Source organism: Centroberyx gerrardi, chromosome 4, assembly GCF_048128805.1.
Source record: "Centroberyx gerrardi isolate f3 chromosome 4, fCenGer3.hap1.cur.20231027, whole genome shotgun sequence".
NCBI classification, from domain to species: domain Eukaryota; kingdom Metazoa; phylum Chordata; class Actinopteri; order Beryciformes; family Berycidae; genus Centroberyx; species Centroberyx gerrardi.
In genome coordinates this window covers 1,870,013-1,895,820 of record NC_136000.1, presented here as the reverse complement: position 1 = coordinate 1,895,820, position 25,808 = coordinate 1,870,013, and the positions used below count along the sequence as shown (strand labels likewise).

General features: G+C 43.1%; 3 protein-coding genes across 4 annotated transcripts in view; 2 read left to right on the top strand and 1 right to left on the bottom strand.

Annotated features, from left to right (window-relative positions):
- The first annotated feature begins 1,424 nt into the window (after window positions 1-1,424).
- Window positions 1,425-6,389, top strand: LOC144538544 (uncharacterized). Its single transcript, XM_078282999.1, has 4 exons — window positions 1,425-1,485; window positions 1,913-1,958; window positions 5,872-6,284; window positions 6,317-6,389. The coding sequence occupies exons 3-4, from the start codon at window positions 5,887-5,889 to the stop codon at window positions 6,387-6,389; spliced, it is 471 nt and encodes a 156-aa protein (XP_078139125.1). The 5' UTR covers window positions 1,425-1,485; window positions 1,913-1,958; window positions 5,872-5,886.
- The window catches only part of lsp1a (lymphocyte specific protein 1 a), a 42,190-nt gene continuing 20,868 nt past the window's right edge, over window positions 4,487-25,808 (bottom strand). The window contains exons 6-14 of one of the 2 annotated variants that reach the window (XM_078282875.1): window positions 24,645-24,782; window positions 22,978-23,019; window positions 20,675-20,718; window positions 17,345-17,426; window positions 15,900-16,034; window positions 13,898-13,993; window positions 12,795-12,881; window positions 11,952-12,060; window positions 4,487-5,440 (exon numbers count right to left, since the gene is read on the bottom strand). In XM_078282875.1, coding sequence (XP_078139001.1) covers window positions 5,418-5,440; window positions 11,952-12,060; window positions 12,795-12,881; window positions 13,898-13,993; window positions 15,900-16,034; window positions 17,345-17,426; window positions 20,675-20,718; window positions 22,978-23,019; window positions 24,645-24,782 — 756 coding nt within the window. In that variant the 3' untranslated portion in view covers window positions 4,487-5,417. The remainder of the gene's footprint in view (window positions 5,441-11,951; window positions 12,061-12,794; window positions 12,882-13,897; window positions 13,994-15,899; window positions 16,035-17,344; window positions 17,427-20,674; window positions 20,719-22,977; window positions 23,020-24,644; window positions 24,783-25,808) is intronic. The other variant, XM_078282876.1, reaches the window with a different exon arrangement.
- prr33 (proline rich 33) lies at window positions 6,388-9,367 on the top strand. Its single transcript, XM_071908984.2, has one exon. It carries the CDS (start codon window positions 6,418-6,420, stop codon window positions 9,007-9,009), a length of 2,592 nt encoding a protein of 863 aa, XP_071765085.1. The 5' UTR covers window positions 6,388-6,417; the 3' UTR covers window positions 9,010-9,367.

Sequence of the window (25,808 nt, the reverse complement as noted above, 5' to 3'; positions counted from 1 at the left end):
CCAGAACAGACTGTTGGTCACCCTGGGGCAATGGATCTGAAACGTTTTCATGTCATGGACCCACAAATAGACAAACTTCAGGCCACAGACCCCCATTTGGTAACGTTTCCCCCAGGGAGACCCATATATGTTGTTGATTTAGTATTGAATTGAAGAATTGTCTATGTTATAGGTGGGGAGATTGAAACCTGAGAGTGAGAGTGATACCTGTGATAACAATATTAATTCTTATAATTCTCTAATTAGGATGACTGCTAGTGAATTACAATACAGTGAAGTTAAGTTATTCCTCATTTTGCTGGGTACCTTCTGTAACCTCCTCAATGACCACTGGAACCCCTGGAACCTCCTCAAGGACCTTCAAACCCCTTCAAGGATTCCTGGGGATTCCTGGACCCTACTTAAATTGGGATAATTTCTAGTGAGTTAAACTTAATTGACATGCAACTATTCCTATTCCTTCTATTTTGCTGTGTGCTCCTGCAACCCCCTAAAGGGTCCCTGCCCACCCCCTTCCAAGGAGCCCTGGGATCCCCTTAAGGAGCCCTAGAACTCCCTCAAGGACCCATGGAATCTCCTCAAGGACCCCTAGGGGTCCCCAGGCCTCACTGTAATTGGGATCATTTCTAGTGAATTAAAATACAGTGAAATTAAACTATTCCTCATTTTTCTGGGTAGCACCTAGAACCCCTAAAGCATCCCTGGAACCTCCTCAAGAACTCCTGGAACCTCCTCAAGAACTCCTGGAACCTCCTCAAGAACTCCTGGAACCTCCTCTAGGAGCCCTGGGACTCCTTAAAGAACCCCTGGTGTTCCCCGGACTCCACCCTAATTGGTATAATTAAAATTCCTCATTTTGCTGGGTACTTCCTGGAACCCCCTTAAGGTCCCTGGGAACCTCCTCAAGAACCCCTGGGACCGCTTAAAGGACCCTTGGTGTTCCCCGGACCCCACTATATCTTAATTCACAAGAAAATATTCCAATCAAACTATTCCTCATTTTGATGGGCATTCCCTGGAACTCCATCAAGCACCCCTGGAACCCACCTTAAGGAGCCTTGGGACCACCTAAAGGAACCCGGACTACACTCTAATTGGGATAATTTTAAGTGAATTAAATTATAGTGAAATTAAACTATTCCTCATTTTGCTGGGTACTCCCTAGACCTCCATCAAGGCCCCCTGGGACCCCCCTGGAACCCAATTTAGGGACCCCTGGGGGCCCTCGGACCCCACTTTGAGAGCCCCTGCCCTGAGGTGGTGAAACCTAAGGTGCTGCGGCCAGGCTGCGCTGCGCTCCGCTGTCACGACGCTGTCATTCTGAGCAGAGGGGTTCAGGATTTATTTTTGGACTGCCATGGAGTCTGTTCCTTCCATTTGTAGGAAGGGGGGTCGAGTTGGGCTCAACATGAACCTGCCGCTCTGACACTCCGGGCTGGGACAAGCAGGCAGCAGCCGGCCGCCCCCCAAGCAGCAGTCGCACAGGTAAACACGGCACAATTCACCTTTTATTCTCCAGACAGAGCGTGTTAATGCTGTGGGCAGGGAGGCAGGGAGGCAGGGAGCGGCGGGCGGGCAGCTGCTGCGGCAGGCTGCCCCCCCGCCAGCCGGGGATTTGACATGTGTTTGGAAAGCTGAGGGTTTTTAGCAGTGCAACGTTTAAAGCATCAACCAGAGCTGAGATTACTGTTAAAACTGCCTGTGGCTTCAACACATTCAGTCCAGTCATGTCTCTGTCCTAGCTGCAATGAGGCATCATAACAAAGTAAATGATAAATATATATTTTTGTTTTGCCTGTAATTTTATAGTGGAAAATGCCGTAAGAAAAGCGCAAGAATGTTTTCCTGTTTGGTGTGTTGTTTTATTGTTTTGAATTTGAGTTAAAGTCAATGTTCTCTCTGTTCTGTGAAGGGGAACCTGTCAGCGCTTCTAGCATCAGCAACAAGTTTTTTACCTGGTAAGTCCCTCCATATTCAATCAAAAGGTGTGGTGTGTGTGTGTGTGTGTGTGTGTGTGTGTGTGTGTGTAGCTTCATAACAGAACTGCAGGTGAATGTCTTTTGGGGTGGATTCAGTTACTTAAGGTGGACACCAGCGGCCATTGTGGACCAACTGGTTTTATTAGATGGCTATTATTACCCTTTCCTCTTTTGAACTTGCATCCTGGAGGAGCTCCAAATGCCTAACCTTCCAGAGCCTTAAAAGGATGGACGGCCTCTCATGTGTCAGGCAGCAAGTTCAGCCTCTGTTACTGCAGGGGGGGGGGGCTTTAAAACACAACCAGCACTGGCCTACATTTCACTGAGGTGACACACATAGTAAACTGAGGATATTAAGTGCTTGTTTTTATACGGATTGTATGATGTCAGGTGTCTTGCACTTGCAAAACATTGTGCGGACCAAACGTTCTGGGTCATATTTAGTCATATTGTGAGCTTATCTCACAAAATTGAGTTATCCACATATTTATGATCTCTGGATGTTTGTGTAATGTTCTTTTTTTAATAAAGAACCTTTTAGGTTAAATATTTAAAAAGATAGTAAGTACAAAACAGCATCAAATCTCTCAGAACTGCTCTACCAGACAGATCCTCATAACTCCAAGCTTTTTTTTTTACTTATTTGACTTTTCCATCATCAATTTCTTTTAAATTGCTGGTTTCTCATATCGTTGGCTAGTTTCAGTTACAAATTGATGTATTTACTTGTGAATCTGAAGCCTTCTCCAGTGATGGGCTGTGATGTCATGAGGTCAGATGCTCTGCATTCACTTTCACCCTTCAGCAGGTCTTAAGCATACATACATATATATATTTATATATAGCAGGAGACTTGGGACACAACATATATATATAGCAGGAGACCTGGGACACAGCTATATCCCAGGTCTACAACTGCACTGTGGCCATGAACATAAAACTCAATCTATAAATTGTGAGTTTGGAGTTGTAAGTTTCTATCTGCAGATTTGAGATACTGAGCATCAGATTTAACTGGCAAAACTGTAATGTACTTTCTATCTTTTTAAATATTTAACCCCGAAGGATTCTTTAAAAAAAAATAAAAAAATAACACCACACAAGCATAGGCTAAAGTAACATTCAAAGATCATGAATATGTGGATAACTCAATTTTGATTAAAAAAAAAAACAACAACCAAAAAGTCAGATAGAGCCTCGTAATTCCAAGCTCATGTAATGCCATTTTTCTACCACTTGGTGGAGACTTTAATCCAAAGCACCTTCCAGTATGAGTGCATTCATTTTTAGCATGGATGGGAATGGAACCTGTAACCCTGGCAGAGTAGTGCCTCACTCTATCCAGTGAACTACACAGGAGAACCATCGCAGAACCAAAACTTTCTGCTCTCACTGCACCAAAACAGGCTTAAAGGACGGAGTATCTGATACGTAAAACACAACAGACCAGAGGAGCTTCACTAGGAAAATACCAGAAGTATTGACCTGCAAAGAGAGGGAGGCCGCTCTCATATAAGAACTTTATCCAGCTGGAGTCAGTGCTGAAATGTAATCTCACTCTTGATTCCTTCATCTTACAAAGTGTTCTTGTTAGTTTGGTAACTTCTCAGGTTGTGATACTCTAGAGGCAGCTGTAAATGTAGAGGCTGCTGTCTCTGATGGGCTGCATCTGATCTGCATCCCAGCCCACTGATTTATTGTTTTGGGAAAGCGATGCAGCCTGTTTAAAAAAAATGGGGTCTTAAAAAAGGGAAGCAGGTGATTGGCCGGCCTCCTCTCTGCCTTCAGACTAAAATTAGGCCAAGGAAGCTTCCAGGATCAGCTGTGAGGCGGCGGCGGCGTTCTGCAGGAGAGTTCGACTTGACTCTTATTTCACGCTCCAGCCTGCAGTCCTGATCTCAGTCTGCAGCGCTCGTCTTTTCTAAACAGCACTCACAAAAAAGGATGAGTGGTTTTCAACACATCTGTGTGTCGAGTTTAGGACAACACAAGTTTTTTAAACATGTCGCTGTTGTCCTGTGAAAGCTTCGTAAAACCCAAATTTTGGTGATTTTCATGCTTTCACTTAAATTGAAGGATTACATTTCTGCGGCTGATGAAACCTTTCAAAACCCAACAGATGATCTTAAAATGCTTGGTGGTCAGGCTGTTCTTCTGATTTCGTGAAAATTTGACATTTTGGAGATATGAGGTTTTCACCTGACACCGACATTATGTCAATAGCAACACATACTGATGCAACATGGTATTAACATGTTGCTGTTGTTGTTGCAACTCCAATTTTTTGTGATTTTCACATTTTGAAAAACATCAAAAATGCATCTTCACAGAGCTGAAAACAAGGCTGTTTTTCTTTGTTCCTGAAAACGTAACATTTTGGGGATAAAAGGTTTTCACCAGACAGCGACGATGTGTTGTGTTTCTAGCGCAGTGGTTAGTTAATTAACAAAAAAACAAACACACACTGAAAACACTAAAACAAAGAAGGCACAACTGAAGTAGAAAATGATTTTAATTTATTTAAGAAAAAAGGTTATGAAAACATACAAGCAGAAATCTCAATTAGTGAGTATTTAAGGTGAAAAATGTCTGCATTAGTAGTATAAATAGAGCTGAAGGCACCAGTGTGCAGCACTGAAGACAAGACACAGGAGACAGAGGGTTATGGATTCAGCGTACATGTTAGTGTGTGGGATTATGTTTGGTGTGATGGAACAGATATCTAAGCATTTTGGTTACTCAGGTACCACAGAGTATTAAGCAGGTCTGTGTTTTATCACTGCAAGTGAAGTGAAAGGACAGATGATCTACTAAGCTCATAGTTGCAGAAATGTAATCATTATACTCATTATAAACTCTGAGATTTTTACAATTTGTCACAAAATACACGTCTCCCTTCCCCCAACCCACAGGGCGACGACTTGAGATTGTTCTATAACCAAAGTGTAAGTGCAGAACAGATAACAGAACATATACTTTGCATGATATTTAGTGCGGCAATCAGAGAGATTAATCCTACATGATTGGCAAATGTAAACTTTTCTATTTAAAAGAGATTATCCGTTACACGCCATCATACAATGATAAACAGACATTTTCAATGCATTCACCTAAACACTGTAGTGGAATAAAATACAGAAATAGTAAACAGAGAAGAAACGTCACAGTCAGATATATACAAGTCAGAAAATATAAAAACGGAAAGAGGAAACTGAACAAAAATAGACATTTTATGATAAGATTGTTTGGGCTTGAGCTGTCTGTTGAGTTTCTATGCGTCCAACTGAGCGTGTCAGAAAAAGTGATTTATTGAATATGCGTGAAATATTGTCTTATAAGAGCTGCTTCTGTTAGATGTCTCTATAGCCAGCAGATGTTTTGTGATGTGAAGGTTAAACCATTTGAAGAGAAGATAACTTTGGCGGCAGCAGCAGCGCCTCAGTAATCATCATGACACAAGTCTGAAAAAGAGAAAAAAGAAAATGTTAAATATGCAGTGTGCTCCTCAGTGACTGAACTATCATTATTCACCCTGTTTGGTTATAGACAGTTTTTTCTATGATTTATATTTTATTGAATTTTCAAACTTTATAGCATGTACATACAAATAGACAAATATAATGAGGGATATAAAGGGCATTCAAAGGGGTTAAAACAAAAAAGAAAGAAAAAACAATAATAAAATGACATAATATATAAAATAAGTTCTCTTGTTCACATCTGGCATCAACACAGTAATGCAGCCTTTTTTCCTATCATACAGTTCAGTATAGTGTAGGCTATAGTTTTAGGTTTTAACACTTTCAGGCAGAACTAACTAAGCAACGTAACTTGCTGTGAATCCCCCTTACTCTAAAAATCTGCCTCACAGTTTTGTGCCTTTTCTCCGCAGGGGGCTGAAGTGCTCATGGCTGTCGCCTACAGCAGCGTCGCCCAGCCCGGCCTGCTTTCCCAGCAGTACCCTCCGCCCCTGCTGCCCAAGCCCAGAAAGGACAATGCCCGGCTTCAGAAACTCCTCAAGAAAAGCGCCAAGAAAAAGGCCTCCGCTCAGGCATCGCAGTCCGCCGCGCCGTTCCGCTCCAGCCTTTCCCCTGTGAACGAAGCGAGTCCCGACCTGGAGCACAGCGACCACTCCACCCCGCCCAAGACGCCAGAGACGCCTCTCTACGGAGTACCGCAGCACCCTCGATTCACCGTCCGGCCGCTGTATCAGCATGTGGCGTCCCCTTACCCGCAGCGTGTAGCGTATGGCAGAGTGGCTAGGTTCTCGCCTCAGACGGTGGCGGCTCCATCATACTCCTTCCCGCAACATGTGACCCCAGTTTCTTCTTATCCAGCGCCGGCTCGTGGAGTCTCACCAGCTTGGGGGCCGGCCACCCAGGCAACGGTACCCAAAATATCTGTGCCTGAGGCGTCAATACCAGCTGTTGAAGTGACAATGGTAGCTCACAGCTCAGTTGCTGAAACTTATGTTGGTTTAAAGCCTGCAGCCCCACAGCCAAAACCTCGAAGTCCAGGTCCAACTCCTTTTACAGTGACAACTCAAGCTATGACGAGACCTCTCACGGTGTTGACCCCGCTCGTCAAAGCGAAAAGCCCTCGTCCAATGTTTAGAGCGACCGAAACCTCCAGATCACCCAAACCAATGTTTGATGTCCCTCAAATTAGGATGTACACTGCAAACACGTCATATTACGAGACATCCAGGACCCCACCGGTGTATGATACAGCTGGATTAACCGCTATTGGCAGTACGCTACCTCAAAATAAAACACCTACACCAGAAGTAAAACGAGGCCCGACACCAACATCTGAGGTGAAAAGAGGTTTGACTCCAACATCAGAAATCAAACGAGGTTCGACACCGACAGGCCAGAGTCCTTTGTTGGGCGCAGATCCCCAGAGAAAAACTTCAGAAACCAAAAGAGGGACACCTACAGGAGAGATGAATAGAGTCGTAACTCCAACATCTGAGATCAAAAGAGCTAAAACACCAACTTATGAGTTTCCAACATCAAGAACTCCATCTGGTCGGTCTAAAACACCGTCATATCACGTGACCCGGGCTACAACGCCTGTCTTTGAAATCTCAAAAGCCAACCCTCTTTTATTCGCAGTGTCACCAATCACAGTAGAGCCAGAGAGGTCAAAAACACCAACAACGGTTTCCACTGCTGTCAGTTTGTCTACTTCCCAAAGTGTGAAGACTATTGAGGCTACGCTTGCCAAGACAATATCAAATGATAAATGTACTCTAAATGGGGACATTCATGCAGACATAACACCAGCAAAGACATCTGCAGCTAAATCAAACCAAGAAAGTATTTCAAAATCACAATCTGCTCAGCAGGAAGCTGCAGTGCCTGAGCTGACGAGAGAAAAGACCCTACCGGCTCCACTTGGCTATCAAAGGCCTAAAACTCCCACATCTGAGCCAACAAAACCAGTGGTGACTTCCTACGGCTATCAGAGGCCTAAGACTCCAACATACGAGGCGTCCCGACTTATGACAACAGCAACTGGGTATCCAAGACCAAAGACACCTACATATGGAACATCACCCACAGCTTCACCTGCAACAAGACCTAAAACCCCAACCCATGTGGCCCAGAAACCAAAATCATCAACATATCGTGGATTGACACCGGCGGAATATGTTGCTCACGGTGGAATCCAAAGTTACGCACCAGCATTTGGTTTGTCTAGACCTAAGACGCCAACTCAAGAAGAGGTTAAAACCACTCAAGAGCCGTCAGCAGAATATAAAACACCCAGCCAAGAATCGCCTGTGAAAACACAGTCTTTGGCTGAGGTGTTTAAAGTTGAAGAAACCCCTAAAGAGGTCGATAAACCCCATCTGAGAGAAGAAGAGGTCTCTGCCACTCCCATAGTTGTGGTTCCCACTATTGTTGTTTCACAAGCATCAGACATCTCAGGAACAACGTTATCATCACATGAGACAATTAAGACGGTCAGCCATGTTGCAGCAACACAAGAACAAACTGTGATGCAAGAAACACCAAAGGTTAAACCTCCAACAGCAGAGGTCAAAACTCCTGAGAGAGAGAGGGTGAAAACACCAGTTCAAGAAATCCCCAAACCAAAGACAAGAACTCCTGAAGCCAAGCGTCCCCTGCCCACCACAGTAAGCCAAGTACCTCTGATGACAATAACAAAACTTGTAGCCAAAGATACAGTCCAGGCTGCAGAGCGAGTAGCAGTAACTGAGGCAAAAACTGTCGTCTCAGAACAAAAAGAGCCAGCGCAGCCTTCAGTTGCCACCAAGACCAAAGCTGAAGGCTCAAAGCCGAGTACTGCAGCTCCACCAGCTGAGGTCTCAGGTCCTGCAAAGCCTGTTCTCCCTGTTAAGGCGCCTGCTGAGTCGACAGGCGCTAAAGACAAAGGAAAAGATGAGAAAGCAGAACCAGCCAAATCTGCATCTGAGAAAAAGGAAGGCGACGACTCCCTCCCTGCAGCTGAGCCCCTTCTTAAAGTTATTCAAAAGCCAAAGGGAATGAAATCTAAACTGAGCGGTTGGTCCCGCCTCAAGAAGCATATGGTGGTGGAGCAAGAGGAGCCCAAGTTTCCAGAGTTAGGCTCTCAGAAGGAAGAAACTGGGCAGGGTGAGAGCGAGGCAAAAAAGGAGGAGGAGGAGGCCAGCGAAAAGTCTGGCGCTCAGGATGAGAAACAAAGCAAAGACGCTCCCAAGGCAACGATGATGTGGGACGCTGTCCTCTTCCAAATGTTTTCCACTAAAGAAAACGTCATGCTCCAGATTGAGTTAAACAAAAGCGAGGAGGGGAAAAAGCACGAGGAAAAGGACGAATCAAAAGAAATCCCTACATTTGCTCACCGGTTGCCTGTGCTGCTGTTTAGTCCAAAGTTTGATGCCAAAAAGCTGAAGGAGGCGGCGTCAAGGCCGCTCACTAAAATCTCGACGGTGTTTGAAATGGGTCTGATAGGGCGTAAAGGTAAAGATGAGGAACCAAAAGACTTTAATAGAACAGCAAGAGGGTTCGCTGCTTCTTAAGCGCTGTCAACTGTGACTGATGTGCCAAGATGAAAATGTAAAAAGACAAAAAAAAAAAAAGTTAATATATATGTTTTATGTACAGGTGCAGAAATCTTAGCAACGAAAATGATGTACAGGTCTGGTGTTTTAGTCTCTGTGTTCAATAGGATGAAATGTGTGGCAGTATCTAGAGAATTTGGTCTGAACTTTATACTTGACAAATGCATTGTGTTGCATTTGGAGTGCTGACTGTATGACTGGTTGTCTGGCTGTTATAGATGTGTATCTGTGGATTACCATGATAGAGAGAGCTACATTTGTCTTAAAGTCATTCAGACGACGCAGCAGATTAAAGCGTTATGTTTTAAGTAATTTCAGAGCTTCTCTTTTGTCCAGTGTGGAAACTTTCTCACATGTGAAATGACAAGTTCAGATCGTTAAGCTCAAATATACAATTGCTGTTCATAAGCGCTCACTGAGGATTTAAGTTATTTATACTTAACTGCTAAAAGTCAATATGTAGAATACAAAATGTATTTATAGCATGTAGTTGACTCAAGTATATAAGTGTTTCATAAATGATTTTAAGACAAATAGCTTGCGATATTAGAGTGTAATTTTCTTTCTCTTTAATGATTCTTTAAATATCCACCCTATGTTATTCAAAATGGTGCTACTTGCATCAGTGCAAGACCTTTAACTAGATAGCGGATACGTAGGTAGAGTAACATATTTTCCTGAAATATTTGTTTGAGCCGGGTGTAGATGGTAATGTTTTGCTAATGCAATTTTCTTGAAGTCACAATGAAACGTCATTTTGAGAGCATCTCGCTCTCAAAATGATGGGATTAAAAATATGCTGTTGTCCACGAAGTAAAACTAATGAATTTTAATTTTTTTGCCATTTATTGTTAAATAATGTACAAAATATTAGGGACAGCTTCCTGATATTGAGTTGCAGCCCCTTGCTGCACAATCTCATCTCATCTCAGTTGTCTCAAAGCTTAAAAATCCTTCTCTAACTCATCTGTCGTCTGTTTCTCTTCTACATCTCCTCCTTTGTGATTGGTATAGATTTAATAAGGGAAATCAATAAGGGATAATGGCTTTTACCTGGATTCACCTCATCAGCGTACTTCATGAAAAGGGTAAGTGTCCCTAATATTTTGTACATTCCATGTAGGCGAATACTCTGACACAGAAAATTAGCTGCCGAGGTGAAGAAGTCATTTTTCATTTCATTGTGACTTTAAAAATGGCCGCTGAGCTAAAAGCTTGTGAAAGTTAGAAAGTTAGATTAGAGGTGAGGAAGGTGAGAATTAAAGTGTGCAGCCTCCACTGCCATGAGAGAGGCCAGCCGGACTCTGCTGGGTGAAAGACAGGAGGACAGAGGGGTCAGAGGTCAGAGGTCAGAGGTCAGAGGTCGAGAGGACGGTGACATGAACTGAATTGAGAATTCACAGTAAATTCTAATTCAGTTCCTACAGTGTGAATGTGAAAGTCTCCCAGCTGTAAGGAAACTGAATGTAAATTGAATTGGAATGACAGGAGACAAAACTGAATTCCATTAAATTCCACTTCTAAGAAAGTTTGTCTCGACTCGCTAAACATTATAAATCAAACATTAAGAATCAAATAAAAGACAGTTCAACAAATCAAATACATTCAATCATAATGTATGGATTACGATCACATATTCTGCATCAAATACCAGCTGAAAGGTTCCTTTAACATTTTATGATATTCAGTATTGATAATATATAACACTACGTGTAATCTCAGATATGTGATAAGAAAAAACAAAAAAAAACATGGAATTTCACAGAATTAAATTAAACTTCCTGAAATTCCAGTTCTGTTTCCTCAGTTGAATTGGAGTTGATGAGTTCAGTCATGAATTGACCTCAAACCCTGGACGGTGATGCAGAGTGGGACATCCCGACTAAAATAAGTTCCTCAGCGATGGTTTCAGTGGAGAGTTTTAGTGTCGCTTCGTTCAGCGAGCAGAGGAAGAGGAAACTCTGCAGAAAGTGCTGCGCAGAGCGGATTTCAGGCTGAACTTATGAGATGATTTATGGACAGACGGGCGCTAAATAACTGGCTCTGCAGCTTCAGCATCTGATGCAAACACTTCACCGACAGGCAGCTGATCAGGAGGGACTTGAGTTTTGGAACAGGAGAGCGATGGAAACCAAAAACCTGAAGGCTCTTCAGGACTGTCAGCTTCTCTCTGGGTGCTTCATGTTTTCTGGCATGTTCTTGTTTTCTGGCATAAATGTGTAATTTCTAGATTTACGCTCAAAATGCTGTGAAACCATTAAAGCAAGTGTTCTTTTCTATATATATTTGTTGGGTTTTTTGTGTTGTTTTTTTGATATAAATTGCATTACACTGGTCATTTCATTGGATAAAAATTCAGTTGAGCAAAAGAATGGATTGGAGTGTGATGATATTAAGATGACAGGATGATAATAAGATAGGGTTAGGGTTAAGGTTAGGGTTAGATCTATGATTGATCTATGATTTGTGTAGCCAAGTCATAGATCTTGGTATTTTACACAAGTATGGTTAAATGGCAGGATTATTAACTGCAGTTTATAAATTGATTTTAAAGCCAGTGCCTGTTTTTAGAATATCTTGATCAACAGGAACAGCAGAATAAAAAGTTGGCATTTGCCTACAAATTATGACTCATAATTTATTGGACTACTCTACTAATAACAACTGACTGCGATGTGTCCGGTAACATAAACTGACAGTGGGAACAGTGTTAACGCCTACAGAGCTACACAGGAATTGAACATCAAAACTTTCAAGTTACACTAATATGTCGATCTCACACACATTCAAACTGTTTTCATATCGCTTAAAACATTAAGCGTGCCAATATGTAACTGTAAGGTTAATTTACAGATGGAGCAGGGAATGTTTCAATAACAAATACTCGCTGACAGTCTTACCAGATTTTCCATCAGTGAATTCGTCTTCGTTCTCATCGTCGATGGAGATCTTCTCATATTTTCCATGACCAGTCACAATGAATTTGTACCTTTTCCCAGAAGCCGAGCCCTGACAAGAGATGAAAGGAAAGTTCAATTACTTCATGTTTTAAATGATATAACTGTTTTTGTTTTGTTTTTTACCTCAAAAGCCGAACCAGGGACGGGCTCTGGCTAGAAACCCTCAAGCAATGCATGTTTCATGTTTTTAACCTGCAACAATATCTATTAGCATTGTTCCTGACAATTAAACAAATAAATAAAAAACGTAAACCCATGGTCTGTATGCAGTGTTTGTCCTCCTTCATGTATTTATCCTGTATTAGTACTGCAGACAACCCTTTCTTTAATATTATACAGTAAATATTAGACCAAATCAGAACAAAACTGTCAGTCTAAGCAGCTATCAGACTGTTCTTTATACCTTCCAATGGCTGAAAAGAGAGTGAAACTTCATTTAATGATGTTAATGATGGTGTATTTAACTTAATACATCAATCAAACTTTATTCATTTAGCATATTTCTTACAATCCAGCGCAATACAATGTGCTTCACAATAAAAGCCAAATTAAAATATGAAATGAAAATAATTAAATTAAGAGATACATGTAAAAGAGGAATAACAACATAAAAGGAGAGGGAAATAAAATAAATAAAAGCAGTAAAACATTTGCTGCCCAAGACTGTTCCTTCGCTTTTTTTTTTAAACGTCAATGGTTTGATACTGCCCAAATATTAATCTGTATATCTGTGTGTGTGTGTGTGTGTGTGTGTGTGTGTGTGTGTGTGTGTGTGTGTCTCACCCTGGCCCGTTGCCCCGGCCTCCCAGATGAATCTCCAATGATCTCCCACATGTTTCTCTTCTGCATCACATCTCCAGGTTTCACATCCTGACAGATAAAAAACACGTGCAACTGTTGTCAAGGAGACCAAAAAGAAAATCAGGACATAAAGTTCCTCATTCAATATCTCTTAAATATAAAAGATCTATAAGTGATTTCATTTTGTTAATCACAGACTAAAGTTACCTATCATCTTTTTAAAAGTGTAATAAATGGTTTTCAATTCCTTTGAATGGTGGGAAATCTTTAAAATACGTTTTTTATTATTATGAACAATAGGGGTATTTCTTAATAAAAGAACAGCCATATTCCTCTAACATGAACAGAGTGTACTGCTTTTTTGGTTTTATAGTTGGAAATAACTTCCAGATATTGATGTCATTGATATGAAACAAATTAGACCGAGGCTTGCTTCCCATCCATTTAATTTCAAGTAAGATAAAAAAAAGAAATCTTCAAATTCTCCAGCAAAAGGAGGATTTGTTGTAACAGTTGCTGTATCTTGATCTTCCACAAGGGGGAAACCTCACATAAGGCTCAGAGACTCAGGACTCTCAGCTCCACTATCATCACTATCAGTTCCCCTGCTGAGTCTCTGCAGGCTGGATGAGACTCCATCAGCTTTTTTATTACAGATGGTTCTGTCATTAAAGTGAGTTTTGCAGAGAGAACCAGAAGCTTTGTTCATAAAAACGTTCCCTGACTTTGCCCTTGGTTCTGTCCTCCGATTATTTCAAAGAAAATAATATAAAAAAAACAAATATGATATCCATGGCATTCATACCTTGAATAATGACAAACAATTTTGATATGTAACAGAAAATTGAAGAAAATCCTGGCAACTCGATGGTTTTGGCATCAAGATCAGTTTTTCATGAATCATAACTTTGGCTCGGGTTCGGTCGTAAACGCCTAAAATTTATGCGCAGGACCATCGCATAAATGAGGCCCCACAGGAGAAATAAGTGAAGAGTTGCTTTAATAACGGCTGACTGGAGAACAGTTAGCATGAACACACAGAGCTTCACTCGGACGGCTCCTGGGTTTTATGAGCGATGACTTACTGCGGGTTTGGCGGCCGCCTGCCTGCTGCCGTCGGGACTTCCCTTCACCCAGTGGGTGATGAGGTCGGCCACGCCCACCTTCAGCCCCTCGGCCTCCTGAGGCAGACGAGACAAACTGTCAGACATTTGGTTTGTTCTGGGAAGAGTTCTGCTGAGCTCCCACAAGCCCATCACCTGCTTTATATTCACACAGTTCCACACATTCACACTGGGAGTCGCCCAGTTGCCCACTTGCTGAAAGCTCCATATTCTCCACTGTCCAGAGTGTTATTTAGTGTCTTTCTGTCCATTCAAAGCTGTGTGTGTGGTGTCATGAACCAAAAACACTCTCAATCCATTTCTCCACGTTCATTTTCCAGCATCTCTCTGAGCCTTACCAAGAACAGGCCGTTTCTGTCGCCGTGTCTTTAAGGCTCATTAATATTAACGACCCCTCTGTTCCGATCGGCTAACCGTTTCGAGAGCGAAACGTGAGACGCCGCGGCCCGGCGGCTACAGGTAGGGAAAACTCTCCGGTAATAAACGATGACGACCGCTCGACCGCTTTGAAAAAAACACTTTGTTAGTCTATTATTTCTTACAGAAATGCTAATGAGCGAACCTTTGTGACGCCACAAAGTTACGGAAGTCCAAACGGCTCGTTTAGAGGCTCGCTTTTCTAATATGGATTGTGTGGATTTAGTTTTGATACTTTCACCATGTTTAGATACACATCCAACTCCTTTATCATCACAGAGGAGAGGGAGTCCTGCTTTACACCATATAGGACCTTTAATGTTTAATTTACAGCATTAACCATCTCACACACACCAGTTATTCATATTTATAAGTATTGCGCCCTATGATTGCACCTAGATGCATGTATGTACTGCTTTTGTTTTAGCTATAGCTTTTTCTATCTTTTAACAAATCTGTCCCCAAGGTTTTTCCACTTTCTGGTTGTTTCTTCAGTGCTGGATTAAAGAATCATGGTTACATGTTTTTGTAATCGCAGGAAGACGGGTCAGAGCTGCCGTGATCCATCTTGGATGAGTTGTGTACAGCGGCAGAAGGGACGTGAGTTAGTGTTTTCACCGGAAATCCCGCCTCAGCTTTCTGACAAGACAATCAACAAGCCAATCTCCCCCTACATTTAAACCCCTGTCTCTGTTTGTCATCTTTCTTTCTTCCTTTTCTGTTATGGTTGAGATGTTTTTATAAGCCCCGTGGAGTTTCTTTGGCTCACCCACACGGTTTATATTGCTTCTCTCTTTGTAAAGTTGTGTCTGCAAATAATCGACACCCCAACCCAAAGCCCAAAACGTAAATTTTGGCCTTTGGCAGGCAGGTTAGCCGGAGCGCTGCGTGTCCTGGGATCCAGCCGGGAGAGAAAACCACTCATTAATATCAGCTGAGGCCAGGAAAGCCTCAGCTCTCTCAGCTCATAGCTCATTATTCCCGCTCTCGGCCCGGTCGGACTCACGCCCGTTCGGTTGCCTCAAAGAACCCCACTGAAACAGATTAAGTAATTAAACACATGGGAGAGAGACTCGGGGCCGCTGCCAAGACCGGAGGAGTTTAAATGGAGGTGTGAGGTTGGAGCACCGGAGCAAATATGACCTCAACAGAATCTGAAATAGAAATGGGATGGATATACATGTATGGAGTGTTTTAATCATCACACAGCTCATGGCCAGGCTCTTGGCAGGTTGTGCCTGCCAGGTCCACGTTCACATGTGAGGTATTTAGCCGACACTCTTATCCAGAACACCTTAGAATAAACTTCCTAGATCACCAACATTATAAACAACCAATAGTAAGGCGGCCACACTGACCCGTTGTGTCTGTCTGTCTACCTTCGTTTCGGACAGAAATTTCAACCCCAACAAGCTCTTTCAGCTGGCTCTCTGTTTCTAGCCTGGTTGTTCCATATTTAGACTTTATTTGCCTACAGCCGGTTCTCCGGTGTTCCTCCATGCTGGAGTCACACTACAGGCAGGAGTGTGTGTCGGTGTTTCCTTGCCTTGGTGGGACCCTTGGTGGGACTCTGGCTCCAGGCTTCCCCGGCCTCAAACAGGTTCTTCTTGGAGGCGACGACTTCAGGAGAGCCGGGCAGGTCCGCCGGCCCCGCCTTGGCTGCCTTGGCCTCCTGGGCGTTCTGGAGAACACGAAGCCTGGGTTAGTCCCATCCATCTGCTGTCATATCCACTCACACCACCAAACCCTCAGCTGGCAAAGTCCCAGCAGCTAATGTCATTTACCAACAAAACTTGCAGACCCGCTGATATCCAGCACATTTCTAGAGCAAGTCACTGTGGTAAATAATTAGACATACTGTAGGTCAACAAACTGTCAGCTTAGAGGAACTTTGGTCCTGAACGCTCCCTGATTTCTTTCTTTAAAAATGGCTTCTGGGTATTTTGGTGATTTTTGCTTGAATCTCTGCTCTCCATCAAATCTGGACTCACTTCTTAAAACTTAATTTTATCATAAAGCCTTTCTGTAATCTTTGGCTTTTATTCACATTATTCTTGTTGCCTTGTCTGTTTTTATTTATTCCTTTTGTTTTATCTCTATGACTGGACATTTTTTTTCTGAGCTCATTGTCCAAATTTGTTTTTTTTCATTGTGAAGCACATGGTATGGTTAGGGTTAACTGTTTTGAAAAGTGTGGCCTCATCTCTTAACATTTGCGGTGTTTCTTCTTCTGTTTTGATCTGTCTTTCTGTTCTTCATTACTCTAAAAGCATTCTTGTGACAAACCCGTTTTGTTAAAAGCGCCTCATAAATAAATTTGACTCGACTTGCCTCGAGGTCACACACCGGGCCGTTAATCAACATGGGAACTCCTGAGGTTAAGTGTGAAAAGAAGGAACGGAAAGGCTAAAAATAAAGTGCTGTGAAAGCCGGCGTTCCTGCAGTATATCTGTCCGACACGCAGATATAAAACAACATGTATGATGTCATTCTCCAGGCGCTGGACAGATTTGTCACTACAGCACACTCACATACAGGGTACCAGGAAATCATCCTTTAGACTTGTACCACAGCAGAACCATGTATGGTGCTGTAAAGAACTGCTTTTAGAAAGGTTCTCTATAGCACCATGCTCAAATAGCTCTACATAGAAGATGGTGCTGTGGAGAACACGTCAACAATGTCTGAAATGTTCTAAACCAGCAGGATTGCAAGGTTTTTGTTGGGGTCAGCTCCTCCAGCTGTCCAAACGCATGGCGGCCTAATCTCCGCCATCTTCCCCAAACATGAAAACAAACTGCCTGCTGTCCCATTTGGCTTTTAAAAACACAGTGCTGTGGGACAAAAGAACCACGTCCCTAACCGAAGAACCCTCGAGGAACCCTCCTTTCCCCTGGGTGCAGAACAGAGGCCTCGCTGAAACTCACTCGTGTGTTGAAGAGTGTAACAGGTATTGATAGTGTGTGTGTGTGTGTGTGTGTGTGCGCTGACCTCCACAGCGTGTGCATACTGCTCCAGCTTGTCGTCGATCTTGGACAGCAGAACCGGAGGCTGCGTCTTCTTGAAGCTGTTACTGTTTCAGCACAACAAGACATACGACGGATTAAAATAAATAAATATAATGAGAGGATGAGTTTGTTCCCTCTATGTGTGATGAGTATGAGTAAGAGATTGATATAGCCAGTTTTGGGGGGAATCACTTTGGAATAGTCAGATTACTTCTTTGTGGTAACTTTAACTAACTTAATGCATTCATTTTTGTAGTCTGTTGAATGTTGTTACTTTCTTCTTTTATGAAAGCTCCAGAGCCGGGGGGGGGGGGGGGCGGGGTGAGGCGGGGTGGGGTGGGGTGAGGCGGGGTGGGGGGGGTCATAGCTCCCCTCCAGCTGTCCAAACGCATGGCGGCCTAATCTCCGCCATCTTCCCCAAACACCAAAACAAACTCTGCCTCCTATCCGGACAGGCTGACCCCGATTCCTGTGTTTTGACGTTCTCTCACTTTCTACATTATTTGTATTAGAGCGTTCTGCTGATGAAAGGCATGTGTGAGTCATTAGAAAGAGTCCCGGGACGTTAGCTAGCTTCTTCGGGCATTGGCCAGACTGTTTTAATGTGATAAACGTGACCCACATTGCTTTATTTGGGGGGGAGTTCGAGATGCGAGGCCCGCTGAGTGATGTCATGCCTTCTCTATGAGGGCAGGCGGTAAAAAGTAAAAAAGGGGCAGAAATATCTCATTCATCATCTGGATCGTTTGCTTCAACACGTCCGGGCGCCGCCGGGCTGCGACGCCCACTTCACACCTGATGATGTCATGACTGACTGAAGGAAATATCACCTGAAATGACATCAGACGAGTCGCTGATCTCACACACTTGGATCGAGATCTAGATTTCTAAGATGTTTTTGCTTTTTATTGCTTTTTATTACGTCTGTGCCTGCATGCTGCTGACGGTCTGACTGCTGGAACGTGTGACTGGAGGGTGTTATTACGTATTTTCACTTCTGCCAATGAAGTTGGAAGGAAACTATGTTTTCACTCCTGTCTGTTTGTCTGTTAGCAAAAACAAATTACAAACAGATTTGGATTAAATCTGGTGGACAGATCTCTCTCAGCCCAAGAATCAGCTGATTAGATTTTGGTGTTGATCTGGTTCTAGGATTTCCACCATTAGATGATTTTCAGGTAACACTTTGCAATAAGGGTACATTAATTAAGGGTTAGTTAATGCTTAATAAGCATTAACTAACTCTTAATTAACAGTTAACTAATGTGTCTGGTAATCATTTACTAATGGTGTTCATGTTAACTAAGGTATTAATTTATACATTAATAGTTTATAAAGATGACTATTAAATAATGTATTAACTGTTAATTAAGGGTTAGTTAATGCTTAACTAACCCTTAATTAATGTACCCTTATTGTAAAGTGTTACTGATTTTCATTTTATAGCCACAACTCTTATGCTGCGTTCATGTGCTGGTGGGAAAATCTGACATCTGGGACTTCAAAGTCGGCTGCTAAATAGTCAAAAATCAAACCAAAGACAAAATCAAAGATAAATGATAAATAAGCATAAACATCTTTGCAAGATGGAGAATGGTCCACCAATGTTTTTCTGATTCTCAGGTCTCTTTTGAATAAAAAAGATCTTGATATCAATGAGTACCCATTTAAATGAAGGACAAAACTGGAATGAAAGCTCTGGCTCCCATTCTCACTGCCGCCACAAGAAACCGGTGCGCTCCTGTGCAGCTCAGTGGGCGGAGCCAGGCACTAACGCCGCCGGGTCAGGGGTCCAATCTAAAAAAAACACGTATGCACTCCTGGTACTGTAAGGCATCTGGGATAAAAGCTTCCACCAGCAGGCACATGCTCTGCTGAGAGACTGCTGAGAGCTCCTTAGCGCTGATAACTGACTACAGCAGACTGCCTGGAGCCGTGCGGCGGCTCGCGGCGATACTTCACCGGCCACCGGAGGAAACGCAGCCCCCTGCATCTGGTTGGAGTTACCCGGAGCCATAAATCATGCCTGGGAGAGGTGATGCACTGAGAGAGGTGGAGAGGTCGCCGCTGGCCCTCTCTGTCAGTGTTTACTTTCAGACAGCAGCCGTTTAACCAGCAGATCTGCCTCTCTGAGTCCACAGGAAGGCCCTGGTGGATTCTGGGAAACCTCAGTAGCCGCAGGGCATCCAGGAGTGTTGCACGCTCAGTGAGCTGCAAGCACCGAAATCCCCCCCGCCAAGCAGCAAATGCCGGAAAAATTGGCAGATAAATTATTATGGATGACCCGCTTCAGTTATGTTCAGTCTTTGGTCTTTGCTAAAACTTTGTCCCTGCTGGCCACCATACACTCTCTCTAACCATGAGCCAATCAAATCAAAGCAACACAATGGTTCTGTTTTAGCCTGATCTTCAGACTGGACGTCCATCTGGTTCCACTCCGTTATTCAGCCTGAGATTTCCTCTTCGTTAAGCATTTTCTGTGTGTGGGGGGGTTGATTTTCCCCGGACCAATCACTAGTGACCGACGTATCTGAACCAATCACTAGTGACCAACGTATCGGCCGCTCTGACATCACTTCGGTCACATGATGCTGCAGCAAGTCAGCTTCTACATCCGTGGTTAGCAGACATTTACCACCTGACCAAGAATGTCGTCCATTTTGACAAAGGTAATCTGTTGGTTAAGCAGGTGATATCAACAAATCTATTCTGCTGAAACACCAATGAAAAACCGTCGCAGGAACGGTTCAAACTTTAGTCCCACCCACAAAGGCTCTGATTGGCTCGATTGTTTCTCCGAGCCGTTGACGAGGGAAACACCAGACTCTCTGAAGACTGGAGGGACGAGATTCAGGAGTCAGATCTGTATCAAACAGGCTTCTGATTGGCTGCCTGTCACGCTGCTCTACACAAAGCAGGAGCATCTAAAATTCATTTTAGATGCATCTTCTCTCTGCTGCCAGCATGGTTAACTAGCCGAATGTTAATTGAAAGTTAATGTTATTCCCATGTGACCGGGCACCTCACGAGGAATTACAAACTTGATCGTATTGTACAAGTGAGTGATCAAGTTTTAAATTAAAACTCTAAAATCTGCTCTTGTGTCTTTACTGGATGTTTCACACAGCACCTGATTCTGTGCACAAAATTGAAAACACATAGGATTGAACAGGAAAATGTATATTCATTATTTTCAGTAAAAAATGATTCTTGGCAGGTAAATTCCTTCAGTGTACCAGCTCTTCACAGGTTCATTTCAGACACTGGCTGCTGTTAGTTGGAAAATTGATTAGGATGCAGGTCGGGTATTCACCTTTTCTTCAGTGAGCGGTTCAGCGACTCCGTTCTCTCTGTGATCTGGAAAAGAAGAAGAAGCCGTCTGAGGTTATTACCGCCGGAACAGAGGAGGCTTTCCATGTGGGAGCAGGGCAGCGGCTGGGTGTTAATTACAGCTCAGAGGACCGTTTCCAACTCAAACACAGCGGAGTCTGCTGGTCTTCATCAAGCTTCTCCGCGACTGAACTGTCGGCCCTTATCAGGTCAGCTCAAGCCAAGGCGACTATCGGCGTGATTAGAGGATGCTGGGAGATTTCGAAGTCAGTTGCATTCATCACGCTGAGCGACGAGCGACGTTCGCAGTTATTGTTTATAAAGTTTGTTTTTATGTTGCTGACTGTTTGACTGGTGGAACGTATTGTGTATTGTCGTTGACAATTATATTAATGTTATATTTTGTTCTCGGGTCTCTCTTGAAAAGATTAAAAAATTCTCGATCTCAGCTTCAACAGCATTCAAGCTACACTGTTAGAACCAAGACCACTATTGGTATGACTGGAAGTAGGGTTCAACTGATATGGGTTTTTGAAGGATATTGATACTGATATTTTTCTTTTGAAGCTGCCAATAGCTGATATTTTGTGCCAGTATTCATTATCCTTAAATTTTTACATTTTCATACCAACAAATTCCAAGTATTCCGTGTTTCCCCCATAATTTTCTTCTTGTCAGGGTGGAAAATCCTCTTAAACGTTTAAACCACCATGGGACACTAAAACTCTCCACTGAAACCCAGACTGATGAAATTATTTAACGGTTAGCAGCTCTTTCAGGCATCACTACAGTCTCAATGGAGAACATTGTGTTCAGGATCTTGTATTTGTCCCTTTAAGGATAAGTTCTGTGATTTTGGACCTATATGCTCTCTTCCTCCTGTAGTTGTTGGACCCACAGACAGTATTGTCTGTAGTTGTTGGACCCACAGACAGTATTGTCTCCAGTCAGCTGTCAGTTGAAGCAGCTGACTGGAGCTCCGCTGCCTCTTGCTGCAACAACGAGTCCCTTGTGCCCTTTATGCCGCAGCTGACTTGCCATCTCTGCATGTGCGTAGGCGTTTTATTTACAAATCCCTTCTTGGCTTGCTTCCATCCTACATGTGTAAAGATCTCTCCAGAAGCCAGAGTCATGATGGTCTGCGCTCACAAGATGTTTCCCAGTCGTCCCGAGTTAGGACAGCTGGGAAAAACAGCTTTTAGGTTTTCTGCCCCTCCACATGGAAGCTCTACAAACTGACTTAAAACTGATTTGATCCCTCTGGCTGAATTCACCTCACTTATAAAGAACCTGGAATGGAAAACTGATTGACTCTTTGACTCTTTCAGGACTATATTCATCTCTCCAGGATTATATTTATCTGCATATTGTTGTTCAAATAGACTGTTTTGCCTTTTATGTTGTCCTTGTATGTACCTCGGTTGTTTTTCTCTTTTTTATTATGGATATCTTGGATGTTTGTCTGTTTTTCTGTTTTTTATTGTGCTGCCCTCTTGGCCAGGTCTCTCTTGTAAAAGAGGTTTATAAATCTCAATGAGACTTTTTACCTGGTTTAATAAAGGTTAAATAAAAAAAAATTTAAAAAGCTGTTTGTGTCTCCACAGAGTCGAGAGGAAACAGACTCAGTTCCTCCGTTACACAACTTTCACTAATCAGGGAATCACAGAACTATTTTTCTACAGAGCGCTGTGGGGTGAAAGGCGGTTCCTGGCGGAGTGATCTGGTTCCGGACGGTCGGGTCGGATCGTAAACAGTAGAGTTCGGTAGAAGACGATCCGCCGAGTGGAAACGGTCGGTGCCGCCGCTTTCCGGGCCGCGGAGAGAAATACGTCGGTCGCTCTCCGGATCGTTTTCACAAACGACTTTTCTGGAGATATTCTGACAAACAGTTTGGACTCGTTGTTGCAGCAAGAGGCAGCGGAGCTTCAACTGACAGCTGACTGGAGACAAGACTGTCTGTGGGTCCAACAACTACAGACAATACTGTCTGTGGGTCCAACAGCTACAGGAGGAAGAGAGTCATACAGAGGAACAAAATGGCCGAACTGATCCTTTGAAGCTTCTGTCTTGGCAGAGGACTTATGGTTCAGGACAGGTTCAATATTTTCTCTGCCCTTGGTTGCCTAAGGGGTCAAACATCAAAGTAGGCACAGCATGCTCTCAGGCTCTCACATGCCCCCCCACCGCCCCCCACCCCAGCACACACACACACACACACACACACACACACACACACAAAGGAATCCCTTGTGTCAAGGCTTAAACCCTGGACCTGAATGCCATCACCGAATACGCACTTTCTGCCGTCAAACCTTCTTCATTCGCTCTCTGAAATTTAACACACAGGCAGAGGGAAGCTGATGATCGCTCCCAGGAAACAAAAAGCCTTTACAGTAAAACAGCCAATCAGGGCTTTACCTCCTGTAACCGATACTGTAGTTTTGTTGAGCCAAAAATGAACCGAACGAAGACGGGGGCAAAGTAATTTTGTCACAACAAGGGCACAAAGCTTATGAAAGTCATTGTATAAACTTTAAATAAATGAAATTAAAAGGAACAAGAAAACCACAAGTGTTCAGCCGACAGCGGCGATACGGAGTTGCAGAGCATGCGGTGCCATGCACAAGACAAGCTGTGACAATACGACCCGACTTTCTGTGAAACATCGCTGCATTACTGACATACAACTTCCAACAGTGAGAGGGAAAAGGAATTTGGGAAAAGGAATTTGGGAACAGGTTTCAAGTCATAAACAATCTGTGAATAGATTGTTATTTTCCCAAAAACTGGTAGAAAGTATTCTTCCCCCTCTGCTGTTAATTACAATTGAAAAGTTAATTTCCAAAATGCTATATATCCACTACAGGAAAAAATCATTACTTGAAGATTATCATTCAATATCTCTAAAACCTACAGGATCCAGTCTGTGAAAGTGATCTCATTTAATCAACCAAGGACTAAATTTACCTACTATCCTTTAAAAAATACAATTTGTCTATTTTTTTGGTGTCTTTAATATCTATCACTTTTGCATCTCATCTACTGTATCTTATTATATCTCATTTTGGAACCAAACTCTTCATCTCACACACCGTATATGACGCATTAACATAACTCAAAGTGATGTGGTTGCATTGCCGTGAACAGTGAACGCTCGTCGACTCCAAAGCAACTTCTGTCTCACGTTTCACATTTCAAACAAACACACCAAGAAATCCATTCATCAGTGAGTTCCTTCATAACACGACATGCTGTCTGGTGCGGCCGGGACACACCGGCAATTCCAACACACACATATACACACACACACACACACACACACATGCAACTTACAAGCTGAAACTGAACTCATTGGCTGTAAAGATAATGCAGAATTATTTGTCATCGTTCTTGTCACTGTGGTTGAAAGTGACATCATCATTGAGTAAATCAACATGTTAACATGGCTGATGGTTTCTCCAAGTCAACCCACTGTGGGACATTAAGTTCATCCTGCTGCCTATTCGCTGTCTGTGCGTTCACACTGTGAGCAACATGGTCTCCAGTCAGGGAAACTCAGCTGATGATTGGACGCTCAACAAGCTGAACTTTTCACTGTCATCACCCGTCAACAGCCAATCAGATTTCCTCGCTACCTTGTTTCCCTACTGATTTAGTTAGTTTTGGCTGGCAAGAGCAAAATGATTGATCTCTACAACTTTTATTTGAAAGATGACAGGAATAAATATCTAAGAAACGATTCATGGAGAATAGTTGATCCATCGTTGGGTCGATGGGAAGCTCTGAAGGCATTTTATTGAGTTTTTTTCTGTTTATTTTCCATTAATGCGACCTATTTATGCTCTTATGCTAAAGCTATGTCCACAGTCAGTCAGAATGGAGCGACCAGGCGGCTCACAGTGCGAACGTCCTGCAGCTTCCAGACCAGGCCGAGGACCCGGGGGGGGGTTTACCTTGTGGGTGGGAGCTTTGGGACTGAAGGGGCTGAAGGTCTCGTCTCCCTCCACACCGGAGGAACTCAGGCTCTTCATCCTCTCTGCTGCCTCCATCCTCCTCCTCTCTATGTCCTCCTTCATCCTCCTCCTCTCCTCCTGAATCGGTTCAGATACACTGTTGGATCACGACTACTCATACCTGCATTTGTCTACATGTGTCTAATTGTCATATGTGGATAATTTGTTCACAATGTGTGTGTTAGCTTGCTTTTAATGGTTTTAATCAGGCCAGGAAACTCACTTTTTGGTTAATAGGCCACTGTGGCTGATAATCTCCACTTTCATTATTTTACCAGCCAACTAGATTTTTAGTAGAGATTTTTAGTGGCTTCATCCCACTGCAGCTAAGTACAGTTCTCAGTCTTCATTAGAGCTTCATCCTGGTCAGTTCCCACACAGTTCAGTTATTAAGGAGAGTGACGACTGCTTTCTACAGCTGAACGCACTGCCTGAAAAACTCAGGTATTGACGACGAAATTTGAGAGCAGATTTGATTAGTCCAAGTAGTGTGAACCAGAATCAGAACCAGAACCAGAACCCGGACAACTGGTTGTTAAGGTGCAACACTTAATTTGAAAGAGACGGACGTTAAGTGTTGTGAGACATTCTCAAATTTGCCTCAACATTGCGGTTGCTCTACCAGTTCTGCGGTCTTGGAGCCAAATGTTGCGTCGCTTAGAAGAATCAAGTTCCTGCGGTGGAGAAGGAGAAAACGACGCCGCTGTCATTGGCGGTTTATTACGAGCTTATGGATCAATTGACGCCTCTGGTTACTGGTGTTACTGGTGTCAAGTAAACTGAAAACACAGGGGATGGTAGCTGCCATATTAGTCTGAAGACAACGTTACTATGGTTACAGACATTATTTAAAGCCATCGTGAGATCAGAGGAGTGGAGTGACTCCTGTTACCCGTACAGTCTAGTCATTTTACTCCAATGTGAACCAGACATATGCGCATTCACTCTCATTCATAAATTCAGTCGTCACTAGCCTACCAAATCCTGGCAGTGTGCAGGTATCAATAGGATCTCCAGATGACGGTTGCTAATGGTTACCTGCACACTAACTTTCAAAATGAAGCAGCATTGTTCTGGCGGCTGGTGTAACTCCCAGCCCGGTCA

What these genes read in the sequence shown, in the direction of transcription:
- LOC144538544 (XM_078282999.1), top strand. Translation starts at nt 5,887, where the DNA reads ATGGCTGTCGCCTACAGCAGCGTCGCCCAGCCCGGCCTGCTTTCCCAG. An exon ending in GCTCCATCATACTCCTTCCC is followed by an intron (nt 6,285 to 6,316) that starts GCAACATGTGAC and finishes CTTCTTATCCAG; the next exon opens with CGCCGGCTCGTGGAGTCTCA.
- prr33 (XM_071908984.2), top strand. Translation starts at nt 6,418, where the DNA reads ATGGTAGCTCACAGCTCAGTTGCTGAAACTTATGTTGGTTTAAAGCCT.